General features: G+C 42.5%; 1 protein-coding gene and 1 long non-coding RNA gene across 7 annotated transcripts in view; one reads left to right on the top strand and one right to left on the bottom strand.

Annotated features, from left to right (window-relative positions):
* The window catches only part of LOC109576184 (ubiquitin-conjugating enzyme E2 D4), a 25,352-nt gene extending 20,375 nt beyond the window's left edge, over window positions 1-4,977 (bottom strand). For 3 of the 6 annotated variants that reach the window (XR_002183331.2, XR_002183332.2, XM_019984662.2), the window contains exon 1: window positions 4,844-4,971. Coding sequence is in view for 4 of the 6 variants with exons in the window: in XM_019984662.2 (XP_019840221.1) it covers window positions 4,844-4,867 (24 nt within the window). In the remaining 2 variants the exon portion in view is untranslated. Of the gene's footprint in view, window positions 1-3,037; window positions 3,102-4,843 lie in introns of all 6 variants that reach the window. The other 3 variants (XM_019984660.2, XM_019984661.2, XM_070777275.1) reach the window with 2 other exon arrangements.
* On the top strand, window positions 4,971-25,126 carry LOC139178712 (uncharacterized). Its single transcript, XR_011563191.1, has 2 exons — window positions 4,971-15,349; window positions 22,853-25,126. It is a non-coding gene; the product is annotated as an uncharacterized lncRNA (long non-coding RNA).

Genomic DNA, 25,126 nt, shown 5'->3' with positions numbered 1-25,126 from the left:
TGAAAATGTAAAAAACTGTTCATCTTAGAGTAGATGTAAATATGGTATTCTCTATACTTTCCTGATTTTGCAAGTTATCTCTAAAGAACAATTAACATTTATAGTCAGATCATTACATCTACCACTGTGTACAAGAATCCCTTAGAAGAAACAGAGTAGCCCTCATAGTCAACAAGAGTCCAAAATGCAGCACCTGGGTGCAATCTCAAAAATGACAGAACGATCTCTGTTTGTTTCCAAGGCAAACCACTCCACATCTATGCCCCAGTCACTAATGCCAAAGAAGATGAACAGTGCTATAGAAACCTACAAGACTTTCTAGAGCTAACAGCAAAAAAAAAAAAAAAAAAAGACATCCTTTTCATCATAGAGGACTAGAATGCAAAAGTAAGAAGTCAAGAGTAACAGGCAAGTTTGGCCTTGGAGTACAAAATGAAACAGGGCAAAGGCTAACAGAGTTCTGCCAAGAGAACACATTGGTCATAGCAAACACCCTCTTCCAACAACACAAAAGACGACTCTACACATGGACATCACCAGATGGTCAATACCAAAATCAGATTGATTATATTCTTTGCACCCGAAGATGGAGAAGCTCTATACAGTCAGCAAAAACAAGACTGGGAGCTGACTGTGGCTCAGATCATGAACTCTTTATTGCCAAATTCACACTTAAATTGAAGAAAGTAGGGAAAATCACTAGACCATTCATGTATGACCTAAATCATATTCTTTATGATTATACAGTGGAAGTGACAGATTCAAGGGATTGGATCTGGTAGACAGAGTGCCTGAAGAACTATGGGCGGAGGTTTGTGACATTGTACAGGAGGCAGTGGTCAAAATCATCCCCAAGAAAAATGCAAAAAGGCAAAATGCTTGTCTGAGGATGCCTTACAAATAGCTGAGAAAAGAAGAGTAGTAAAAGGAAAAGGAAAGATATATTCATCTGAACACAGAGTTTCAAAGAATAGAAAGGAGAGATAAGAAAGCCCTTCTCAGTGATCAGTGCAAAGAAATAGAGGAAAACAATAGAATGGGAAAGACCAGAGATCTCTGCAAGAAAATCAGAGATATCAAGGGAAAATTTCATGCAAAGATGGGCACAATAAAGCACAGAAATGGTATGGACCTAACAGAAGCAGAGGAGCTTAAGAAGAGGTGGCAGAAATACACAGAGAACTATACGCAAAAGATGTTAGAGCCAGATAACCACGATGCTGTGATCACTCACCTAGAGCCAGACATCCTGGAATGTGAAGTCAAGTGGGTCTTAGGAAGCATCACTCTGAACAAAGCTAGTGGGGGTGATGAAATTCCAGCTGAGCTATTTCAAATCCTAAAAGACAATGCTGTTAAAGTGCTGCACTCAATATGTCAGCAAATTTGGAAAACTCAGCAGTGGCCACGGGACTGGAAAAGGTCAGTTTTCATTCCAATCCCTAAGAAAGGCAATGCCAAAGAATGTTCAAACTACCACACAATTGCACTCATCTCACATGCCAGCAAATTAATGCTCAAGGTTCTCCAAGCTAGGCTTCAACAGTACATGAACTGAGAACTTCCAGATGTTCAAGCTGCATTTTTAAAAAGGCAGAGGAACCAGAGATCAAATTGCCAACATTGGTTCAATCATTGAAAAAGCAAAAGAGTTCCAGCAAAACATCTATTTCTGCTTTATTGACTATGTCAAAGCCTTTGACTAGGTGAAAGTGAAGTTGCTCAGTCATGCCCGACTCTTTGTGACCCCATGGATAGTAGCCTGCACCAAGCTCCTCCGTCCATGGGATTTTCAAGCCAAGAGTACTGGAGTGGGTTGCCATTTCCTTCTCCAGGGAATCTTCCCAACCCAGGGATCAAACCCAGGTCTCTCACATTGTAGACAGACACTTTACTGTCTGAGCCACCAGGGATCACAACAAACTGTGGAACACTCTTAAAAAGATGGGGATACCAGACCACCTTACCTGACTCCTGAGAAATCTGTACACAGGTTAAGAAGCAACAGTTAGAACCAAACATGGAACAATGGACTGGTTCTGAATTGGGAAAGGAGTACAAGGCTGTATATTGTCACCCTGCTTATTTAACTTACATGCAGAGTACATCATGCAAAATACTGGGCTGCATAAAACGTAAGCTGGAATCAAGATTGCCAGGAGAAAAAAAAAATTTCCAGGAGAAATATCAATAACCTGAGATATGCAGATACCACCACCCTTATGGCAGAAAGCGAAGAAGAACTAAAGAGCCTCTTGATTAAAGGGAATGAGGGGAGTGAAAAAGTTGGCTTAAAGCTCAACATTCAAAAAACAAACATCATGGCATCCAGTCCCATCACTTCATGGCAAATAGATGGGGAAACAATGGAAACAGTGACAGACTTCATTTTCTTGGGCTCCAAAATCACTGTAGATGGTGACTGCAGCCATGAAATTAAAAGAAGCTTGCTCCTTGGAAGAAAAGCTATGACAAACCTAGACAGTATATTGTAAGCCAGCTTTTAACTCTTTCACTTTCATCAAAAGGCTCTTTAGTTTCTCTTCACTTTCTCTTAGTTCTACTTTTTACAAATCTTATCAGTCTATATGTTCAGACATATAAGTTCAAACCTACACCCTTATCTCCCTCACCTTACTCCCTGCCCTCAAAATGTCTGATTTCCAACACAGGCAATAACACTGCCATCCAATCAGTTATCCATGTTGTGCATCCCCCTCTCTCACTTTCACCACATATTCTTTTTCAAGTTCTGTCGATTGTACCCTTTGCATGTCATTCAAGCACAGTTCCCATCTTGGCATCTGCTCCACGGTTGGTCACTTGGACGACAGCTTTGCTGGACGTTCACGGTGCCCTCAGTTCCCCCTCTGGCCACTCCAGGCTACAGCAGAGCCAGGAGCCTCTTTTCACGACACAGATTTGAGCATATCATTCACCTGTTTCAAAGTCCTAGGATAACAGATGACCTCTTTCAGAGAATAATTTGCTAAACATATTACTTTTAGGAGAGCTGTTTATTAAAAATGAACCTTACCCTTAGCATCCCCTTGATGCTTTTGAATCGTGGTGCTAAAGAAGACTCTTGAGAGTCCCTTGGACTGCAAGGAGATGAAACCAAACCAGTCAGTTCTAAAGGAAATCAACCCTGAATATTCATTGATAGTACTGATGCTGAAGCTGAAGCTCCAATACTTTGGCCACTTGATGTGAAGAGCCAACTCATTGGAAAAGACCCTGATGTTGGGAAAGACTGAAGGCAAAAGGAGAAGGGGACAGCAGAGAATAAGATGGTTAAACAGCATCATTGACTCAATGGACATGAATTTGAGCAAACTCTGGGAGATAGTGGAGGACAGAGGAGCCTGGTGTGCTGCAGTCTGTGGGGATGCAAAATCAGACAGCACTTAGCGATTGAACAATAACATCATACTCTTAAGAGATCCTGCAATCCCACCTCAGGCAATCAAACCTAAGCTCACCATGTTGCTTATAGTCACCAAGTCACAGCCGACTCTCGGGACCCCATGGACTATATCCCACCAGGCTTCTCTGTTCATGGGATTTTCCAGGCAAGAATACTGGAGTGGGTTGCCATTTCCTTCTCCAGGGGTCTTCCTAACCCAGGGATCGAACTAGAGTCTCCTGCATTGGCAGGCGGATTCTTTACCACTGATTGACCAAACTCACGATACAATGATGCTTATCACAGTATTATTTACTTCTTATAAAATTTAGAATATCAGTGGTCGTTAATTCATACTGAGCGCTTGATATATTCCACGCATGTACTAAACATATATCATCTAAGTCTAAAAAAAAAAAAAAAACCAACTTATAAAAACATGTGGACACGGAGGCTGGAAATGATTAAGTTCTTTGCCTTCTGACATCCATTTCCATGTGTTTATTCACTACAGGTAATGATTAACTAAATTAATGGTCATACACTTTTGGAAAGCTGATGTTAAAAACTACAGTTATGAATACTATTTAACTACATGAAAAATGCCTAGTTTAATGCTATGTGAAAAAGCGGGATGCAAAGTGTAATTTTTTTTAAGAAAAGGGAAAAGACTGATAGTAGATATACAACGATGTAAACAAATAATATTGCATAACTGAAAATACTTTTTCTTCCTCCTATTGTGCATTTTCCAAATTCTAGTTAATATATTAAATGCCCATAAGGACTCCCAATTACCTACAGGATAAAAAAGTTATCCCAGCACTGCCCCTAATACCCCTACCCTAGTCCTGCCCACCCACTCCCATCCCCTGTTCCAGCGGCACCTAAACCCCAGTCATGCTCTCCCCACTCCAAGCCCAGCCACGGCATCTCTCCAAGGCCGCGAACTCCCTTATTCCTTTTCTGCACTTGCAGAGTTCGTACTCATCCCCTAGAATCCAGCTCCAGCCTCGACTCCTCTGACCAGCCCTCCAGACACCCCCACAAGGGCATGCCCTTCTTCCTCTGAGGCCAGGCGCTACCTCTCCGCCCAGGCGCCCGGAACACAGCGTCCAAGGTGCAATGAGCCCGCACCTTGCCACAGATGCCGAGATGGGAGGCGGGGAAGGCGTGTGGAACGCTAACCCTCCGCGGCCCCGCCCGGGGCCCCGCCCCGTCCCGCGCGACGCTAACCCCACGTGACGCAGCCCCGCCCCCGCGCGCTGCGCGGTACCCTTTTAAGGCTGCGCGGGCGGCGGTTCCGCCTCCCTTCTGGCAGGTGTTACCGTTCTCTGCTCGGTCTCAGCCGCCGTTCATTTGGCGGCCGTGGCGCCCCCCACCCGGGAGTCGACGCTTCGGACTCGCAAGGAGCCCTCAGACGGAAGGACTGCTTACCTTTTGGATCCTCTTCAGCGCCATCTTACCCCCGCTGCAGGGGACGGGGGCGCCTGGCCCGGGGCTGCCAGAGGCGGCCCGCTGCCGGCTCGGCCGCCGCGCAGCGCTGCAAGCTGGGAACGGCCGCTTGCGCGCGTGCGCGCCGCGGGGCACTGTGGGTAGGCGTTCCGCGTGTGGCCGGTACCGGCGCGGGCAAGCCTAGCGGGCCTGGCCTGGGCAACCTGTCATGTCGGCTGCTGCCTTTCCTACGCTTTACGTCGCCCCGCCACCTTACCTCTGGGTCGGCGAGGGCCTGGGGAGGCCTGCGGAGAGGGGCACTGGTTGGTTTAACACAGGACGTTCCCGGGTCGTGCCCTTTTAGCTTCTGCCTGTATTCCATCTCAGGCTGTCACATATTCCTGTACATAGTGGTTCTTAGTGGTTCTGCTTTGAACTTAAGTCTGTAAGTATTCATACCTTTTCATTTGTTATATGTCAAATATGTTACAGTTCTTTCCATAGAAATACATGTAATAGAGCTTTATATGCAGTGGACCTGGAGGTGTGCATTTTCAGTAATGTTTCAGTCTTTTTTGATGGACGCCCAAGGTTGAGAACCAGGGCCTCAAAAGTGTGCATATCCAAACTTAAACTGTGTCCTTTTCCTCCTTAAAACCTGACAGGCATCTTGGTCAGAGTTTTGGGATTCAGTTCAGTTCAGTAAAGTCGCTCAGTCGTGTCCGACTCTGCGACCCCATGAATCGCAGCACGCCAGGCCTCCCTGTCCATCACCAACTCCCGGAGTTCACTTAGTCTCACGTCCGTCGAATCAGTGATGCCATCCAGCCATCTCATCCTCTGTCGTCCCCTTCTCCTCCTGCCCCCAATCCCTCCCAGCATCAGAGTCTTTTCCAATGAGTCAACTCTTCTCATGAGGTGGCCAAAGTACTGGAGTTTCAGCTTCAGCATCATTCCTTCCATAGAAATACCAGGGCTGATCTTCAGAATGGACTGGTTGGATCTCCTTGCAGTCCAAGGGACTCTCAAGAGTCTTCTCCAACACCACAGTTCAAAAGCATCAATTCTTCGGTGCTCAGCTTTCTTCACAGTCCAACTCTCACATCCATACATGACCAGAGGAAAAACCATAGCCTTGACTAGACGGACCTTTGTTGGCAAAGTAATGCTCTGCTTTTCAATATGCTATCTAGGTTGGTCATAACTTTCCTTTCAAGGAGTAAGCGTCTTTTAATTTCATGGCTGCAGTCACCATCTGCAGTGATTTTGGAGCCCCCAAAAATAAAGTCTGACACTTTCCACTGTTTCCCCATCTATTTCCTGTGAAATGATGGGACCGGATGCCTTGATCTTCGTTTTCTGAATGTTGAGCTTTAAGCCAGCTTTTCTCTGTCCACTTTCACTTTCATCAAGAGGCTTTTTAGTTCCTCTTCACTTTCTGCCGTAAGGGTGGTATCTGCATATCGGAGATTATTGATATTTCTCCCGGCAATCCTGATTCCAGCCTGTGCTTCTTCCAGTCCAGCGTTTCTCATCATGTACTTTGCATATAAGTTAAATAAGCAGTTTTGGGATTAGGAACAATTAATGTATGTCGTAAAGTCAATTTAATGTGTTGCAGCTCATCTAGGGTGCCAGCAATAAGGCTTGGAGTGGGGCGTGTGTTCCCAGCCAGAGACTGAGGCAGGGTCCTGGCAGTGAGAGCACCAAATCCTAACCACTAGACATGTGGTCAGTGACAAAGGCCCTGGCTCTTTGGCTTTGCAGAGAAGAATTGCCCCAAAGAAGGAAAGTAGTGAAGCAAATAAAGGATTTAATAGGAGGAAAAAGAATACAGGACTTGTGGATAGACACACAGGAAGACTGAGAGTGAGTCGCTGAGTCACACCCTCAGGGTAGTTAGAATTACTTTTATGGGGCATTTCTTCTGGGTTTCCTTTGGCCAATCATTTTGATTCTCCTGTTTCACAGCCCATATTTGGTATATCTCAGGATCCACCCACGTATGCACATGCATCTCTTAGCCAAGATGGATTCTACTGTAAAGGCGAGTTGGTAGAACAGCTCTTGACATCACTCCCACTTTGACGTCTAAGGAGCCTTTCTGTGCGTGTGTGGTCAGGGAAGTCTCCTGACTTTGAGAAATATGTGGTCTGGACTGGGCCCAAGCCTCCTCCCCTAATTGCATTGTTCTCATCTTGGAGTTTTTCGGTCTACAGGGAATTAATCTCCAATCGCCTGGGGCTATCTACCGCCTGCCTCACAGCCAATGTACATTTTTTTTTAGTGAATTAGAATACAAAATCTCAGTGCATTTAGCATAGTAAAGGTGAGAATTGTGAAAGTTATGTGTGTGTGTGTGTGTGTAGATGATATTTATCCTCCAAACTTAGGCATTTTGAGAGTGAAAGGGGGTGCCACTAGAAGACCAAAGGTATACCTGAGACTGTGACCAACCAGGACATATGGTCATCTATATGTGAGTACTCATATATACTGTATATGAGTGTATCACAATATAAAGTGTATCACAGACATTTCCATTGTCCTCAGCCATCTTTGTCCAGAAGTCCTTAAGGATGTCCCATTGCCTGCATGTATCACATTCATTGCAGGTAAAGCCCTTCAAAATCCAATGTCATCCAGTCTGGCTTAGTATCAAGAGGTTACTCACTGCTCCCTTGACATGCTTTTACTTCTGGTTGCCCTCTATAAAACTTTCTTTTCCCCCTAAAGCACACCTGTAAAGTCAGTTAAGCCTACCACTATCTCTCTTTGGTGTCACATGGCGTCACAATAGCTCTCCCTGCACAGAACAAGTGCTCCTCAATTTTTATGAGTATTTATATTATTTGTATGAGAATATGACCCTCAGTAACAGTGATAATTATCTCTGGATGGTGAGTTTACTAACGTTAATTTCCAGAGAATTTGCATCACTTGTATAATCTGGAAAAGAAAAGAAACAGAATTGTATTTAATAGCAAAGGAAAAATTCCATTTCTCCTTCCTTTCGGTAGTCTAGAGCACAGTCTTCTAAATGTCTTACACTGATTTTTAGTTTTTTTTTATGTTGAAGTAATTTTAGATGTATAGAAGTATTGGAAACCAGATATAACATTGTAAAACTTCTGTGCTTTAAATAGCACTATCAAGAAAGCAAAAAGACAACCCACAGAATGGGAGAAAATACTTGCAAATCGTGTATTTGATAAAGATTCAGTATCCAGAGTTGTTGCCCAGATGGCTAAAGCAGTAAAGAATCACCTGAAATGCAGGAGATGCAGGTTCAATCCCTGGATCGGGAAGATCCCCTAGAGGGGGAAATGGCAACTTACTCCAGCACTTTTGTCTGGGAAATCCCATAAACAGAGGAATCTGGTAGGATACAGTCCATGGGATTGCAAACAGTTGGACACGACAGCGTGTGTGCATGCATTCAGTATATATAAAGAACTCTTAAAACTCAATAAAAAAGATAAGCTGATTAAAAACTAGGGAAAGGATTTGAGTAGAAATCTCTTCAAAGAAGATAGAGAAATGGTCAATAAAGCACATAAAAAAGTTCAACCTCTTTTCCTCTGTGTGTGTCTTACCTCATGTCCAAATTTCCCCTTTTTATAAGGACTCAATCATTGGATTAGGGTTCACCACACCTAATGACCTCATCTTTACTTGACATCTGCAAAGATCCAAATTTAAAATAAACGCACTCTTCATAGGTACTGGCATTAGACTGTCAACATCTTTTCAGTTCACTACAGTTTGCTCAGTCGTGTCCGACTCTCTGCGACCCCATGAATCGCAGCATGCCAGGCGTCCCTGTCCATCACTATCTCCCAGAGTTCACTCAGACTCATGTCCATCGAGTCGGTGATGCCATCCAGCCATCTCATCCTCTGTTGTCCCCTTCTCCTCCTGCCCCCAATCCCTCCCAGCATCAGAGTCTTTTCCAGTGAGTCAACTCTTTGCATGAGGTGGTCAAAGTACTGGAGTTTCAGCTTTAGCATCATTCCTTCCAAAGAAATCCCAGGGCTGATCTCCTTCAGAATGCACTGGTTGGAATTCCTTGCACTCCAAGGGACTCTCAAGAGTCTTCTCCAACACCACAGTTCAAAAGCATCAATTCTTCGGCGCTCAGCCTTCTTCACAGTCCAAATCTCACATCCATACATGACCACAGGAAAAACCATAGCCTTGACTAGACGGATCTTTGTTGGCAAAGTAGTGTCTCTGCTTTTGAATATGCTATCTAGGTTGGCCATAACTTTCCTTCCAAGGAGTAAGCGTCTTTTAATTTCATGGCTGTAGTCACCATCTGCAGTGATTTTGGAGCCCAGAAAAATAAAGTCTGACACTGTTTCCACTGTTTCCCCATCTATTTCCCATGAAGTGATGGGACCGGATGCCATGATCTTCTTTTTCTGAATGTTAAGCTTTAAGCCAACTTTTTCATTCTCCACTTTGACCTTCATCAAGAGGCTTTTTAGTTCCTCTTCACTTTCTGCCATAAGGGTGGTATCATCTGCATATCTGAGGTTATTAATATTTTGTGCTTCTTCCAGTCCAGTGTTTCTCATGATGTAATCTGCATATAAGTTAAATAAACAGGGTGACAATATACAGCCTTGACGAACTCCTTTTCCTATTTGGAACCAGTCTGTTGTTCCATGTCCAGTTCTAACTGTTGCTTCCTGATCTGCATACAAATTTCTCAAGAGGCAGATCAGGTGGTCTGGTATTCCAATCTCTTTCAGAATTTTCCACAGTTCATTTTGATCCACAGAGTCAAAGGCTTTGGCATAGTCAATAAAGCAGAAATAGATGTTTTTCTGCACCTCTCTTGCTTTTTCAGTGATCCAGCAGATGTTGGCAATTTGATCTCTGGTTCCTCTGCCTTTGCTAAAACCAGCTTGAACATCTGGAAGTTCAGGGTTCATCTATTTCTGAAGGCTGGCTTGGAGAATTTTGAGGATTACTTTACTAGCATGTGAGATGAGTGCAATTGTGCGGTAGTTTGAGCATTCTTTGGCACTCCTTTCTTTGGGATTGGAATGAAAACTGACCTTTTCCAGTCCTGTGGCCACTGCTGAGTTTTCCAACTTTGCTGGCATATTGAGTGCAGCACTTTCACAGCATCATCTTTCAGGATTTGAAATAGCTCAACTGGAATTCCATCACTCCCACTAGCTTTGTTCATAGTGATGCTTTCTAAGGCCCACTTGACTTCACATTCCAGGATATCTGGCCCTAGGTGAGTGATCACACCATCATGATTATCTGGGTCATGAAGATCTTTTTTGTACAGTTCTTCTGTGTATTCTTGCCACCTCCTCTTAATCTGTTCTGCTTCTATTAGGTCCATACCATTTCTGTCCTTTATCAAGCCCATCTTTGCATGAAATTTTCCCTTGGTGTCTCTAATTTTCTTGAAGAGATCTCTAGTCTTTCCCATTCTTTTGTTTTCCTCTATTTCTTTGCATTGATCGCTGAGGAAGGCTTTTTTATCTCTCCTTGCTATTTTTTGGAACTCTGCATTGAGTTGTTTATATCTTTCCTTTACTCCTTTGCTTTTCGCTTCTCTTCTTTTCACAGCTATTTGTAAGGCCTCCCCAGACAGCCATTTTGTTCAATCCCTATGTCAGGAAAATTCCCCTGGAGAAGGAAATGGCAACCTACTCCAGTATCCTTGCCTGGAGAATCCCATGGACAGAGGAGCCTGGCGGGCTATGGTCCATAGGGTCGCAAAAAGCTGGACATGACTGAAGTATCTTAGCAAGCAGGCAAAGCTGTTTGAAATATAATAACAGCAGTACACAGAGTCCTTGTATACCATTCATCCAGCTTTTAATGTTCACATATTACATAATTAATTGATTGAGAAAACACCTATACAATCAGATCAGATCAGTCGCTCAGTCATGTCTGACTCTTTGTGACCCCATGAATCGCAGCACGCCAGGCCTCCCTGTCCATCACCAACTCCCAGAGTTCACTCAGACTCACGTCCATCAAGTCAGTGCTGCCATCCAGCCATCTCATCCTCTGTCGCCCCCTTCTCCTGCCCCCAATCCCTCCCAGCATTAGGGTCTTTTCCAATGAGTCAACGCTTCGCATGAGGTGGCCAAAGTACTGGAGTTTCAGCTTCAGCATCATTCCTTCCATAGAAATCCCAGGGCTGATCTCCTTCAGAATGGACTGGTTGGATCTCCTTGCAGTCCAAGGGACTCTCAAGAGTCTTCTCCAACACCACAGTTCAAAAGCATCAATTCTTCGGTGCTCAGCCTTCTTCACAGTCCAAATCTCACATCCATACATGACCACAGGAAAAACCATAGCCTTGACTAGACGGATCTTTGTTGGCAAAGTAATGTCTCTGCTTTTCAATATGCTATCTAGGTAGGTCATAACTTTCCTTCCAAGAAGTAAGCGTCTTTTAATTTCATGGCTGCAGTCACCATCTGTAGTGATTTTGGAGCCCAGAAAAATAAAGTCTGACACTGTTTCCACTGTTTCCCCATCTATTTCCCATGAAGTGGTGGGACTGGATGCCATGATCTTCGTTTTCTGAATGTTGAGCTTTAAGCCAACTTTTTCACTCTCCTCTTTCACTTTCATCAAAACGCTTTTGAGTTCCTCTTCACTTTCTGCCCTAAGGCTGGTGTCATCTGCATATCTAAGATTATTGATATTTTTCCCGGCAATCTTGATTCCAGTTTGTGTTTCTTCCAGTCCAGCGTTTCTCATGATGTACTCTGCATATAAGTTAAATAAACAGGGTGACAATATACAGCCTTGACGTACTCCTTTTCCTATTTGGAACGAGTCTGTTGTTCCATGTCCAGTTCTAACTGTTGCTTCCTGATCTGCATACAGATTTCCCAAGAGGCAGGTCAGGTGGTCTGGTATTCCCATTTCTTTCAGAATTTTCCACAGTTTATTGTGATCCACACAGTCAAAGGCTTTGGCATAGTCAATAAAGCAGAAATAGATGTTTTTCTGGAATTCTCTTGCTTTTTCCATGATCCAGCAAATGTTGGCAATTTGATCTCTGGTTCCTCTGCCTTTTCTAAAACCAGCTTGAACATCAGGAAATTCACGGTTCACATATTGCTGAAGCCTGGCTTGGAGAATTTTGAGCATTACTTTACTAGCATGTGAGATGAGTGCAATTGTGTGGTAGTTTGAGCATTCTTTGGCATTGTCTTTCTTTGGGATTGGAATGAAAACTGACCTTTTCTAGTCCTATGGCCACTGCTGAGTTTTCCAAATTTGCTGGCATATTGAGTACAGCACTTTCACAGCATCCTCTTTCAGGATTTGGAATAGCTCAACTGGACTTCATTTAAATTTCACCATCCAAACTGTGTCATTTTTCTGGTTAAAATCTGATTTAGGATCTTATGTTGTTTGTTTTTCCTGTCATCTTAGCCACCTGCAATCTTAGACAATTCTTTAGTACTTCTTGTCTTTGATGCCCTTGACACTTCGAGTATTGGAAAGTTATTTTGTAAGATATCCCTCAGTTGGGGTTTTCTGATTGGTTAAATTAAGGTTATGCATTTTTGGCGAGACATTTTACAGAAGTGATGTTGTATGTTTCTTGTGCAGCATATTACAGGTATATGAAACTGATGTCATTACTGGTTAAGCCTGGTTATTCTGTTATTAGATTTGTGTAGTATAAACTTAAATTTTTTCTTTATAAATTAATAAGTAGCCTGTGGGGAGAAAATTTAAGACTTTGCCTTTACCTTATTTTTTAGAATCAAAATTTCATCCAGTAATTTTAGATTCCATTGTGGCTCACAGCATTTATTTATGTGGTATGTACCAAATGGTAATTTTCTTTCTACCTTTGTTAAATGGAATTCTGCTGTAAGGAGTAGCTTTGTCCTTTCCCCTCCATTTATTTATAGACAGTCCCTGACTTACTGTGATTCCATCTATAATTTTGTGTTTTGCAAAAGCAAAAGTTGAGTACAAACTGTACATGGAATTTTGAACTTTGATCATTTCCTGAGCTGGCAAGAAGTAGTATGATACTCTTAATGATGCTGGGCAGTGACAGTGAAGCTGTCAGCCACACAGTCAGAAAGGTAAACTACAAATACACTTGCAACCATTCCATACATCCATTCTAAATCTTTACTTTCAGTATAGTATTCAGTAAAATACATGAGATATTCAATATTTTATTGTAGATTTTGTGTTAGATGACTTTTTCCAACTTTAGGTTACTGTAAGTGTTCTAGGCACATTTACGATAGGCTTGGCTGAACTGTGATGTCCAGTAAGTTAGGTGTATTAAATGTATTTTCAATTTATGTTGGGTTTATCAGGATATAACCTCATCATGTGTTGATTTGTGTTTATTTATTCAATTGTTTTATATAACAGTATGGACTCATGGATTTTTATTCTATCAATTTTAATCCATTAGTGTCATCATTTATTATGCTGCTCAAATTGTCCCAAATTGGGCCATTGAGACCTTGTTTAGTTCAGTTCAGTTGCTCAGTCATGTCCCACTCTTTGTGACACCATGAACCACAGCATGCCAGGCCACCCTGTCCATCACCAACTCCCCGAGTCCACCCAAACCCATGTCCATTGAGTCGTTGATGCCATTCAAGCATCTCATCCTCTGTCGTCCTCTTCTCCTCCTGCCCTCAATCTTTCCCAGTATCAGGGTCTTTTGAAATAGGTCAGCTCTTTGCATCAGGTGGCCAAAATATTGGAGTTTCAGCTTCAACATCAGTCTTTCCAATGAACACCCAGTACTGAACTCCTTTAGGATGGACTGGTTGGATCTCCTTGAGAGACTTCTCCAACACCACAGTTCAAAAACATCGGTTCTTTGGCACTCAGCTTTCTTTACAGTCCAAATCTCACATCCATACGTGACCACTGGAAAAATCATAACCTTGACTAGATGGACCTTTGTTGGCAAAGTAATGTCTCTGCTTTTTAATATGCTGTCGAGGTTGGTCATAAGTTTCCTTCCAAGGAGCAAGCGTCTTTTAATTTCATGACTGCCATTACCATCTGCAGTGATTTTGGAGCCCAGAAAAATAAAGTCAGCCACTGCTTCCACTATTTCCCCATCTATTTGCCATAAAGTGATGGGGCCGGATGCCATGATCTTCGTTTTCTGAATGTTGAGCTTTAAGCCAACTTTTTCACTCGCATCAAGAGGCTTTTTAGTTCTTCTTTACTTTCTGCCATAAGGCTGGTGTCATCTGCATATCTGAGGTTATTGATATTTCTCTTGGCAATCTTCATTCCAGCTTGTGCTTCCTCCAGCCCAGCGTTTCTCATGATGTACTCTGCATATAAGTTAAATAAGCAGGGTGACAATATACAGCCTTGACGTACTCCTTTTCCTATTTGGATCCAATCTGTTGTTCCATGTCCAGTTCTAACTGTTGCTTCCTGATCTGCATACAGGTCTCAAGAGGCAGGTCAGGTGGTCTGGTATTCCCATCTCTTTCAGAATTTTCCACAGTTTATTGTGATCCACACAGTCAAAGGCTTTGGCATAGTCAATAAAGCAGAAATAGATGTTTTTCTGCAAGTCTCTTGCTTTTTCGATGATCCAGCAGATGTTGGCAGTTTGGTTTCTGGTTCCTCTGTCTTTTCTAAAACCAGCTTGAACTCTGGAAGTTCACGGTTCACGTATTGCTGAAGCCTGGCTTGGAGAATTTTGAGGATTACTTTACTAGCGTGTGAAATGAGTGCAATTGTGCGGTAGTTTGAGCATTCTTTGGCATTGCCTTTCTTTGTGATTGGAATGAAAACGGACAGATGACAAGAGAGAACATAGACATTCTAGCAATCAGTGAACTAAGATGGACTGGAATGGGTGAATTTAACTCAGATGACCGTTATATCTACTACTGTGGGCAGGAATCCCTTAGAAAAAAATGGAGTAGCAATCATAGTCAACCAAAGAGTCCAAATTGCAGTACTTGGATGGGATCTCAAAAACGACCGAATGATCTCTGTTCATTTCCAAGGCAAACCATTCAGTATCATGGTAATCCAAGTCTATGCCCTGACCAGTAATGCTGAAGAAGCTGAAGTTGAACAGTTCTATGAGGACCTACAAGACCTTCTAGAACTAACACCCAAAAAAGATGTCCTTTTCATTATAGGGGACTGGAATGCAAAAGTAGGAAGTCAAGAAACACCTGGAATAACTGGCAAATTTGGCCTTGGAGTACAGAATGAAACAGGGCAAAGGCTAATAGAGTTCTGACAAGAGAATGCACTGGTCATAGCAAACACCCTCTTCCAACAACAAAAGAGAAGACTCTACAGATGGACATCACCAGATGGTTGACACTGAAATCAGACTGATTATGTTCTTTGCAGCTAAAGATGGAGAAGCTCTATACCGTCAGCAAAAACAAGACCAGGAGCTGACTGTGTCTCAGATCATGAACTCCTTATTGCCAAATTCAGACTGAAATTGAAGAAAATGGAGAAAACCACTAGACCATTCAGGTATGACCTAAATCAAGTCCCTTATGATTATACAGTGGAAGTGAGAAATAGATTTAAGGGACTAGATCTGATAGAGTGCCTGATGAATTTTGGATGGAGGTTCGTGACATTGTACAGGAGACAGGAATCAAGACCATCCCCAAGAAAAAGAAATGCAGAAAAGCAAAATGGCTGTCTGAGGAGGCCTTACAAATAGCTCTGAGAAAACGGGAAGTGAAAAGCAATTGAGAAAAGGAAAGATATAAGCATCTGAATGCAGAGTTCCAAAAAATAGCAAGGAGAGATAAGAAAGTCTTCCTTAGCGATCAAAGCGAAGAAATAGAGGGAAACAATAGAATGGGAAAGACTAGAGATCTCTTCAAGAAAATTAGAGATTCCAAGGGAACTTTTTATGCAAAGATGGACTCGATAAAGGACAGAAATGGTAGGGATCTAACTGAAGCAGAGGCTATTAAGAAGAGGTGGCAAGAATACACAGAACTGTACAGAAAAGATCTTCATGAACCAGATAATCACGATGGTGTGAGACCTTGTAGGGAGCCTCTAGGATGACCTCCAATAATACCTACCTCCTAGTATTCAGGCCCTTTTAAAATCTCTCTTTGAGTGTGGGCTAGGTTTAGTGACATTTCTAATGAAAAGAAAAGGTGATGGGATGTCACTGCTGAGATTAGGTTGAAGTGAAAGACTGGCTTCCATCTTGAGCAGAGAGTTGCTCCCAGATTCTCTTATTCCCTTGCTCCTTCAGGTCCTTGCTGTGATGGAAACCAGCTACCATATTGTTAGCTGTCCTATGGAGAGACCCCTGTGCCATGGAACTGAGAGAGGCCTCCTCACAATAGCTAGTGAAATAAAGGTTCTTGGTCCAGCATCCCACAAGAAACTGAATCCAAAACCTTGTTAGTGAGCGTGGAAGTTCATCCCTGGCATGATCCTGGCTGACAGTTTGATTGAAACCCCATGGAAAACTTTGAGCCAAGGCAATCTGTATTAGTTTGCTAGGACTGTCATAAATACCACAGAATGGGTGGCTTAAACAGCAGGAATTAATTTTCTCACAGCTCTGGAGGTTAGAAGTCCAAGATCAAGGGTCTAGCTGACTTGGTTTCCAGTGAGGGCCCTCTTCCTGGTATGTAGATGGCCTCCTCACTATATAGTTACATCATCATTTTTTGGTGTGTGTACATAGGGAGAGGGCCTGGGTGGGGAGAGCACTAGTTCTCTGGTGTGCTTTATACAAGGACACTAGTCCTATTGAATCAAAGCCCAATATTATGACCTCATTAACTTTAGTTATTACTTAGAAACCCCATTTCCCAGTATAGCCACACTGGGGGCTTGAACATATGGACTTTGGGGGAAAATAAATAAGGACCAAGAAAGAGGCAACTTAGCAAGAGAGAAAAATTAACAGACAATAAATGCTTTACTGCAGCCAAACACGGTGAAATAAAATGGGCCCTTATCCCCCTCAGCGTAGGTTAAGTGGGGAGCCTAGACTTCCATGATAGTCTTGCTGATATGATTTCAGAAAAGGCTAAGAGGAGCTGGGATTGTCATGGTGACTCAGTGGTAAGGAGACCTTTCCTCTATAGTGTTTTTAAAGTAATGTAGGGAACAATTGCAAGGCATTCTCCCCTACCCTCAAACTGGCAGTTGGTATTAGGGTTCTCCTGAGAAACTGGAGGAAGGTAGAAAGAAGAGGAGATTGACCAGAAACACTAAGGGCAGAAGACTGGTATCTTAAACTCAAGCATTCAGGCTTGAACTTTGTTCTGTTCAGGTTCTTGATAGATTGGATGATATCCACCCACGTTGGGGAGGACAGTTAGCTTTATTCAGCTCACCAATTCAAGTGCTAGTAATTGCTTCTGGAAACACTCTCACAGACATCCAGAAATAATCTTTAGCTATCTAGGCATTCTGTAGCCTAATCAAATTGAAGCATAAAATTAATTATCATACTCTCCCAGCCAGGGTGGTGGACTTTCACCCCCAACTTGGCAGAAATAGGCTGAGGTCTGCCTTTCTGTGGTGATGTCAGAGGCGCCTGTGAAACAGATTTAAGTAGGATCCAGTCTCATGATGTAGTAATCAAAAATGACCAGGCTACAACTGAAAACCACTGATAGATACCAAGAATCAGGACTATCTTGAGTAAGACAACCGTCTTGATACAGAGATGGGAATTATCTGACAAAGGATTTAAAGCAGGCATGATAAAAATACTTGGATGAAAATTTATGAAAATGCTTGAAACAAAACTGTAAAGTCTCAGCAAAGAAGTACAAAATATAAAAAGGAATCAAATGGAAATTTAAAAACTGAACAATACAATAAAGGAAATAATAAGCTCACTAGATGGACCCAGTAGCAGAGTGGAAATGGAAACAATAGTGAAAGGATCAGTGAAAGTAAAGATAAAGCAATAGAAATTAACCAGCAGAGAACAGATTGGAAAAAAAGTAAAAAGAGCCCCAGGGATCTGTGGTAGTATAACAAATGATCTAATATTTATTTCATCTGTGTCCTGGAGGGCGAGGAGAAAGAGGGTGGGGTTGAAAAGCTATTTAATGTCTGGAAAAAAAAATTGGTGAAAGACAGAAACCTACAAATTCAAGAAGCTGAGCTAACCCCAAATAGGATACACCCCCAAAATTATCTTGCCAAGATACATCATAATCAAAATTCTGAAAACTAATGGTGAAAAATCTTGAAAGCAGAAAGAAAAAGATAATACTTTACCTATAACTGAAAAGCAATTTGAATCATATTAAGTTTCTTAACAGAAACCAAAGAGGCCAGAAAGAAGGAGCATTACATTTCCAAGTGCTGAAAACAAAGAACTGTGATTCAGAATTTGATATGCAGTGAAAATATTCTTCAGGAATAAAGGGGTTAGATATCAAGACATTCTCAGATGAAAGAAAACTAGAAGGATTTGTCACCAGTAGATCTACCTAATTTTTAAAAAAAGTAAAAGACCTGCAGGAGGTTCTTGAATTGGAAAGGAAATGATAAAAAGAGGAAACTTGAAACATTAGGGAAGGAGATTGAACAATACAAAGAGTAAATATATTAGTTAATACAGTGGAATTTTTTCTTAAGTTTTCTAAATTGTATCTGAAGCAAAATTATAACATTGTCTGATAGTAACTACCATACAGTTGCACTCATTTCACATTCTAGCAAGATAATGCTCAAAATTTTTCAAGGTAGGCTTCAATACTATGTGAACCAAGAACTAGCAAATGTACAAGCTGGATTTAGAAAAGGCATAGGAACCAGAGATTAAATTGCCAGCATCCGTTGGATCATAGAAAAAGCAAGGAAATATGGATCACAACAAATTGTGGAAAATTCTTAGAGAGATGGGAATACCAGACCACCTTACCTGTCTCCTGGGAAATCTGTTTGCAGGACAAGAAGCAACAGTTAGAACCAGACATGGAACAATGGTCTGGTTCCAAATTGGGAAAGGAATACATCAAGGCTGTATATTGTCACCCTGCTTATTTAACTTATATGCAGAGTACATCATGCAGAATGCTGGGCTGGATGATTCACAAGCTGGAGTCAAGATTACTGGGAAAAATACCAGCAATCTCAGATATGCAGGTGACACCACCCTAATGGCAGAAAGTGAGAAACTAAAGAGTCTCTTGAAGGTGAAAAAAGAGAGTGAAAAAGCTGGCTTAAAACTCAACATTCAAAAACCGAAGATCATGGCATCTGACCCCATCGCTTTATGGCAAATAGAAGGGGGGAAAATGGAAGCAGTGACAGATTTTATTTTCTTGGGCTCCAAAGTCACTGTGGATGGTGACTGCAGCCATGAAATTAAAAGACCCTTGCTCCTTGGAAGAAAAGCTATGAAAAAGTGTATTAAAAAGCCAAGGCATAACTTTGCTGACAGAAGTCTGTATGCTCAAAGCTATGGTTTTTCCAGTAACATATGTTTGTGAGAGTTGGGCCATAAAGAAGGCTGAGTGCTGAAGAACTGATGCTTTTGAATTGTGCTGGAGAAGACTCCTGAGATTCCCTTGGACAGCAAGGAGATCCAACCAGTCCATCCTAAAGGAAATCAGTCCTGAACATTCATTGGAAGGACTGAGGCTGAAGCTGAAGCTCCAATAATTTGGCCACCTTGTGGGTGGGAAAGATTGAGGACAAGAGAAGGGGGCAGAAAACGATGAGATGATTAGCATCACTGATTCAATGGATGTGAGTTTGAGCAAATTCCAGGAGATAGTGAAGGACAGGGAAGCCTGGTTTGGTGCAGTTTAGGGGTTGCAAATATTCGGACGTGACTCAGCAACTGAACAACTAATAGTAAAGGATCTTAAAGGATTGAAAGGTTTTTGCACTTCACTGGAACTGGTGAAATCTTGACACCAGAGGACTATGAAAACTTACATATACATAATTTAATACAAGAACTAAATATCTACAGAAAGAGATACAAAACCACTATTGATAAATGGAATTCTAAAAATGGTACAAGTAACCCAAAGCAATAGAATAGAAGAAACAAATCCCACTGAAGTCCTAGCCCAGCAATAATTATATTAAATGTAAATGTTCGAATATATCAACTAAAAGAGAGGGACAGAGTACATAAAAACAATACCCTACTCTATACTCCCCAGAAGAAACTGAGTTCAAAATGAGTAGTGTTAAAAGTTGTTGTTGAGCCATGAAAGATGCCAGGATTCTTGGCCTCCGGAGGAGAGGAATTGAATCCGGGGTCAGTGACAAGGCTTGATCACTCAGAGCTTTTGTGTAATAAAGTTTTATTAAAGTATAAAAGAGATAGAGACAGCTTCTGACATAGACATCAGAAGGGGGCAGAAAGAATGCCCCACTGCTAGTCTTTAGCCAGAGGTTATATAGCTACTAGCAGTCTGTTAGAGAAAGGAAATGTCTCAAAACTCCGAGCCTGGCACCATGCCTGTCACCCACAACATGCATTTTGAGATAACATTGGCACAAGGTGAGTTGTCCTGGGCCATAAACGATTGACATGAATCTTGAAGAAAGGTAGGTTTCCAAGCAAATATAGTCTCATTAACATAGCTTAAGAGAACATTTGCATGAGTAAAACATACTGGTTTGTCAAGTGGGTTCTGAGTCTTAGGCGAACAACGTGAAGACAGTCTAGGGTAAATACATAGTTCATTAACATAGCTTAAGACAAACATTTCCATAAGAAAAATGCATTGGTTAGCTCAAGATTTGAGAATAGTTAAGTTCAGGTGGAACCAGGTGTCTTTATGGCAGCACAATTTTAAGAGAAACCTGTTTTAAAATTCATATAAAGAAGGGGGAAAAAAATCTAACACTTGTAGTTTGTTTCCTCCTGCTGCTTAAGAGAGAGAGAGAAAAAATGTCTGAGACTTGCAGCCTATTTCTTCCATTTGGAGACCCCTGGCCTGCCTTCCTTACCCTCTCATTCCCCCCTTTTCTTTTAGGAGAATTATGTTGCCTAGGGAAAGGGGCGTCATTCTCATTCTGTAACTGCTTCCAAGCTGATAAGGGGTGTCGTCACTAAATTGGTGAGGCAAGATACTCTCCTAACCCTAATACTGAAGGTCTCTGATCCAAGGACCCAAGTAATAGTTGGAGGGAGCTGCCACAGTTATAGGAGTTTTGCTAGGGGAAGCACACTGATTGAAACCACCGACCCTGGCCAGGCACCATAGTAACTATTTGCATGAGTTGTTTTATGACAGGAGATCCAGATAAGGAATACGGAACTAATAAGCCACCACCAACCAGAAGATGTCGGAAAAGGTCTAAAGGAGACACCATGTGTCTGTCCACGTCCTGGAATCCCTCTGGCTAGCATCCATCTTGGCTGAGCGATGCATGCGCCACCAGGAAAGACTCTGAATTAGAATGATTGGCCAAAGACCACCTGGAAACTAATCCCATCACCATAAAACCCGAGACTGCGAGCCATGTGGCAGAGCAGTTCTCCTGGGTTCCCTTACCCTACTGCTCTCCACCCGGGTGCCCTTTGCCAATAAAATTTCTTGCTTTGTTAGCGCATGTGTCTCCTCGGACAATTCATTTCTGAGTGTTAGACAAGAGCCCAGTTTCGGGCCCTGGAAGGGGTCCCTCTTCCTGCAACAGTTTGAGCAACCATTTGTAACTTAAAAGCTGTCATGCAATTAGAAACAAATCCAGCTACACAGTTACAGATGGATGGAGAAAACAGCAAAAACAGAGCAATTGAAATCATCACAATTTGGATAGTTTTCCACCATGAGGAACTAGTTAGCATCTCCCAAAGTGAGGCAATTGAGGATTCAGGAGTATCCATAGCCGGAATCCTTTTGTTCATATGTTTTGTAAAGTGAGTAACAATAGTGCTCATATCAGGTATATATGTATGCACTGGGTATGAATAATGGCACAAGTTCCTCCTTGTGCAGCTGTCAGAATAAGGCCAATCTGTTTTGTAAAACCATGTTTCTAATTTGTATTTGTTCAGCATTAAGAGCTGAAATAGCTTTTTGAGAATCTTGTAAAGCCTGTTGAGTAAAGTTAGTCAGAGCATCCACTTGAAGCATAACATCTGTAGTTCCCAGAGAGGGAACAAATACTGCAGCCAAATAATCATACCAGTGAAATACAGACCTTGCCCTGCAAGTGCTGCTGCTGCTGCTGCTGCTGCTGCTAAGTCTCTTCAGTTGTGTCCGACTCTGTGCGACCCCATAGATGGCAGCCCACCAGGCTTCCCCATCCCTGGGATTCTCCAGGCAAGAACACTGGAGTGGGTTGCCATTTCCTTCTCCCATGCATGAAAGTGAAAAGTGAAAGTGAAGTCGCTCAGTCGTGTCCAACTCTTAGCGACCCCATGGACTGCAGCCTACCAGGCTCCTCCATCCATTGGATTTTCCAGGCAAAAGTACTGGAATGGGGTGCCATTGCCTTCTCCGCTGCAAGTTCTAAGGTGTCGTAAATTAGCAGGCTTCTCTGGAAGCTCTGAAAATATGAAACCCTGAGGAAAAGGTAGACCTAGGATTCATCTCCCTATCCACCAGGGGGAAGCCATGCCCATACGTAAGAGCCACATATCCAATAGGTCCCGTTTGGAGCAAGCCAGCATGACTGAGATATCCAGTCCCAACTAGTGCCTGGCCAGGCAAAGGGAGGACCTGAACTGGGATTGGAAAACACAGGAATGATTACGTTGCATATTTCCTGAGGTAAAAATCCCAAGTGTTTCCAATCATTATAATTAAGTTGTTGGCTAACTTCTGGGGATGGCTTTATTTGTTCCCAGCATATGGGGGCACTAGATATTAGGTGTCCCTTTCTGGGAGTTAGCCATGTAATTTCATCCCATATTTGGTAAACGTCAGGTAGCCACCAGATCTAGACCCATTTACCTTCTTGTATGTAGCAGAATAGTCATTAAACCAAGACAATGTATAATCAAAATTGAAAGTCACATTATGTCTATCGCTAAAGTACAAAATGTTGCACTTTTTTTAGGATCGTTAAATGTCATCACATTAAGAAGAGGCATCACATATGATTGTTGTTGTCGAAGGTATTCACAGACTTGGAGAAAGTTCTTTCCTTGAAGTGGAGATGCCCACTATGGGAAGCCTTCCACTGATGAAGAGGGGAGCGCTCCGCAGACCCAACAGTTAGTCCAATTGTGGAATGCAGCATCGGAGTGAGCCCAGGACAGGAAGGCATTGTCTTGAGGATCAAACGGCAGACTCAGGATTTTTGGAGTCAGCAGAAGCAAGCTCACATAGATTATCAGGCTGATCTGAAAAGTACAAAGTCAGAGCCTACAAAATAAAGACATAAAATGACATCACTTAGCATCTGGTCAGTATGCTACCTCTTATATCAAGTGTGATGCACCCAGGAATCAATTCCTGGCACTTTGACAACTATGGGAGAAGAAAGAGTAACCTGGTAACGGCCTTCCCTTAGGGGCTCAAGGGATTGCCCCCAAGATCCCAATGGTTTTATGAAGACCTTGGTTCCTGGTTCAAATAGAGGCTTGCTTGACTCAGAGGCAGGATCAGGAGTCACCTACAATGCGGGAGACCTGGGTTCGATCCCTGGGCCGGGAAGATCCACTGGAGAAGAAAATGGCAATCCACTCCAGTACTATTGCCTGGAAAATCCCATGGACAGAGGAGCCTGATAGGCTACAGTCCATGGGGTCACAAAGAGTCAGACACGACTGAGCGACTTCACTTTCACTTTCCATAAATACATTCAAAGGGGGACAGTTCCTCCTTTTAGGGGCAATTTGAGCCCTCATTAGAGTGAATGTCGACATTCTAGGAATCAGCGAACTCAAATGGACTGGAATGGGTGAATTTAACTCAGATGACCATTATATCTACTGCTGCGGGCAGGAATCCCTCAGAAGAAATGGAGTAGCCATCACAGTCAACCAAAGAGTCCGTAATGCTGTACTTGGATGCAATCTCAAAAACGACAGAATGATCTCTGTTCGTTTCCAAGGCAAACCATTCAATATCCCGGTAATTCAAGTCTATGCCCCAACCAGTAACACTGAAGAAGCTGAAGTTGAATGTTTCTTTGAAGACCTACAAGACCTTTTAGAACTAACACCCAAAATAGATGTCCTTTTCATTATAGGGGACTGGAATGCAAAAGTAGGAAGTCAAGAAACACCTGGAATAACTGGCAAATTTGGCCTTGGAGTACAGAATGAAGCAGGGCAAAGACTAATAGAGTTTTGCCAAGAAAATGCACTGGTCATAGCAAACACCGTCTTCCAACAACACAAGAGAAGACTCTACACATGGACATCACCAGATGGTCAACACCAAAATCAGATTGATTATGTTCTTTGCAGCCAAAGATGGAGAAGCTCTATACAGTCAACAAAAACAAGACCGGGAGCTGACTGTGGCTCAGATCATGAACTCCTTATTACCAAATTCAGACTGAAATTGAACAAAATAGGGAAAACCACTAGACTATTCAGGTACTTTGCCAACAAAGGTCCGTCTAGTCAAGGCTATGGTTTTTCCTGTGGTCATGTATGGATGTGAGAGTTGGACTGTGAAGAAAGCTGAGCACTGAAGAATTGATGCTTTTGAACTGTGGTGTTGGAGAAGACTCTTGAGAGTCCCTTGGACTGCAAGGAGATCCAACCAGTCCATTCTGAAGGAGATCAGCCCTGGGATTTCTTTGGAAGGAATGATGCTAAAGCTGAAACTCCAGTACTTTGGCCATCTCATGTGAAGAGTTGACTCATTGGAAAAGACTCTGATGCTGGGAGGGGTTGGGGGCAGGAGGAGAAAGGGACGACGGGGATGAGATGGCTGGCTGGCATCACTGACTCGATGGACGTGAGTCTGAGTGAACTCTGGGAGTTGGTGATGGACAGGGAGGCCTGGCGTGCTGCAATTCATGGAGTCGCAAAGAGTCGGACACGACTGAGCGACTGAACTGAACTGAACTAAAGCTATAGGTAGAACTTTTATCCAATTGTCTTGTGTCTCTTGAGTTAATTTGCACAGATGTCACTTAATAATGTCATTAGCTTTTATCAACCTTTTCTGAGGACTGGGGTCTCCAGGAACAGCGTAAGTGATATTCTATTCCTAGAACTTTTGACACACCCTGGGTTACAGCAGCTTTAAAGGCGGAGCCATTGTCACTCTGAAGGCTCCATGGCAGCCCAAACCTGGAAATAATTTCATGGATTAAATAATTTTCATGGATTAAATAATTTAATCATGGATTAAATAATTTTATGGATTAAAA

Source organism: Bos indicus, chromosome 22 (genome assembly GCF_029378745.1).
Source record: "Bos indicus isolate NIAB-ARS_2022 breed Sahiwal x Tharparkar chromosome 22, NIAB-ARS_B.indTharparkar_mat_pri_1.0, whole genome shotgun sequence".
Classification (NCBI taxonomy): domain Eukaryota; kingdom Metazoa; phylum Chordata; class Mammalia; order Artiodactyla; family Bovidae; genus Bos; species Bos indicus.
This window is presented reverse-complemented; position numbering and strand designations above follow the sequence as displayed.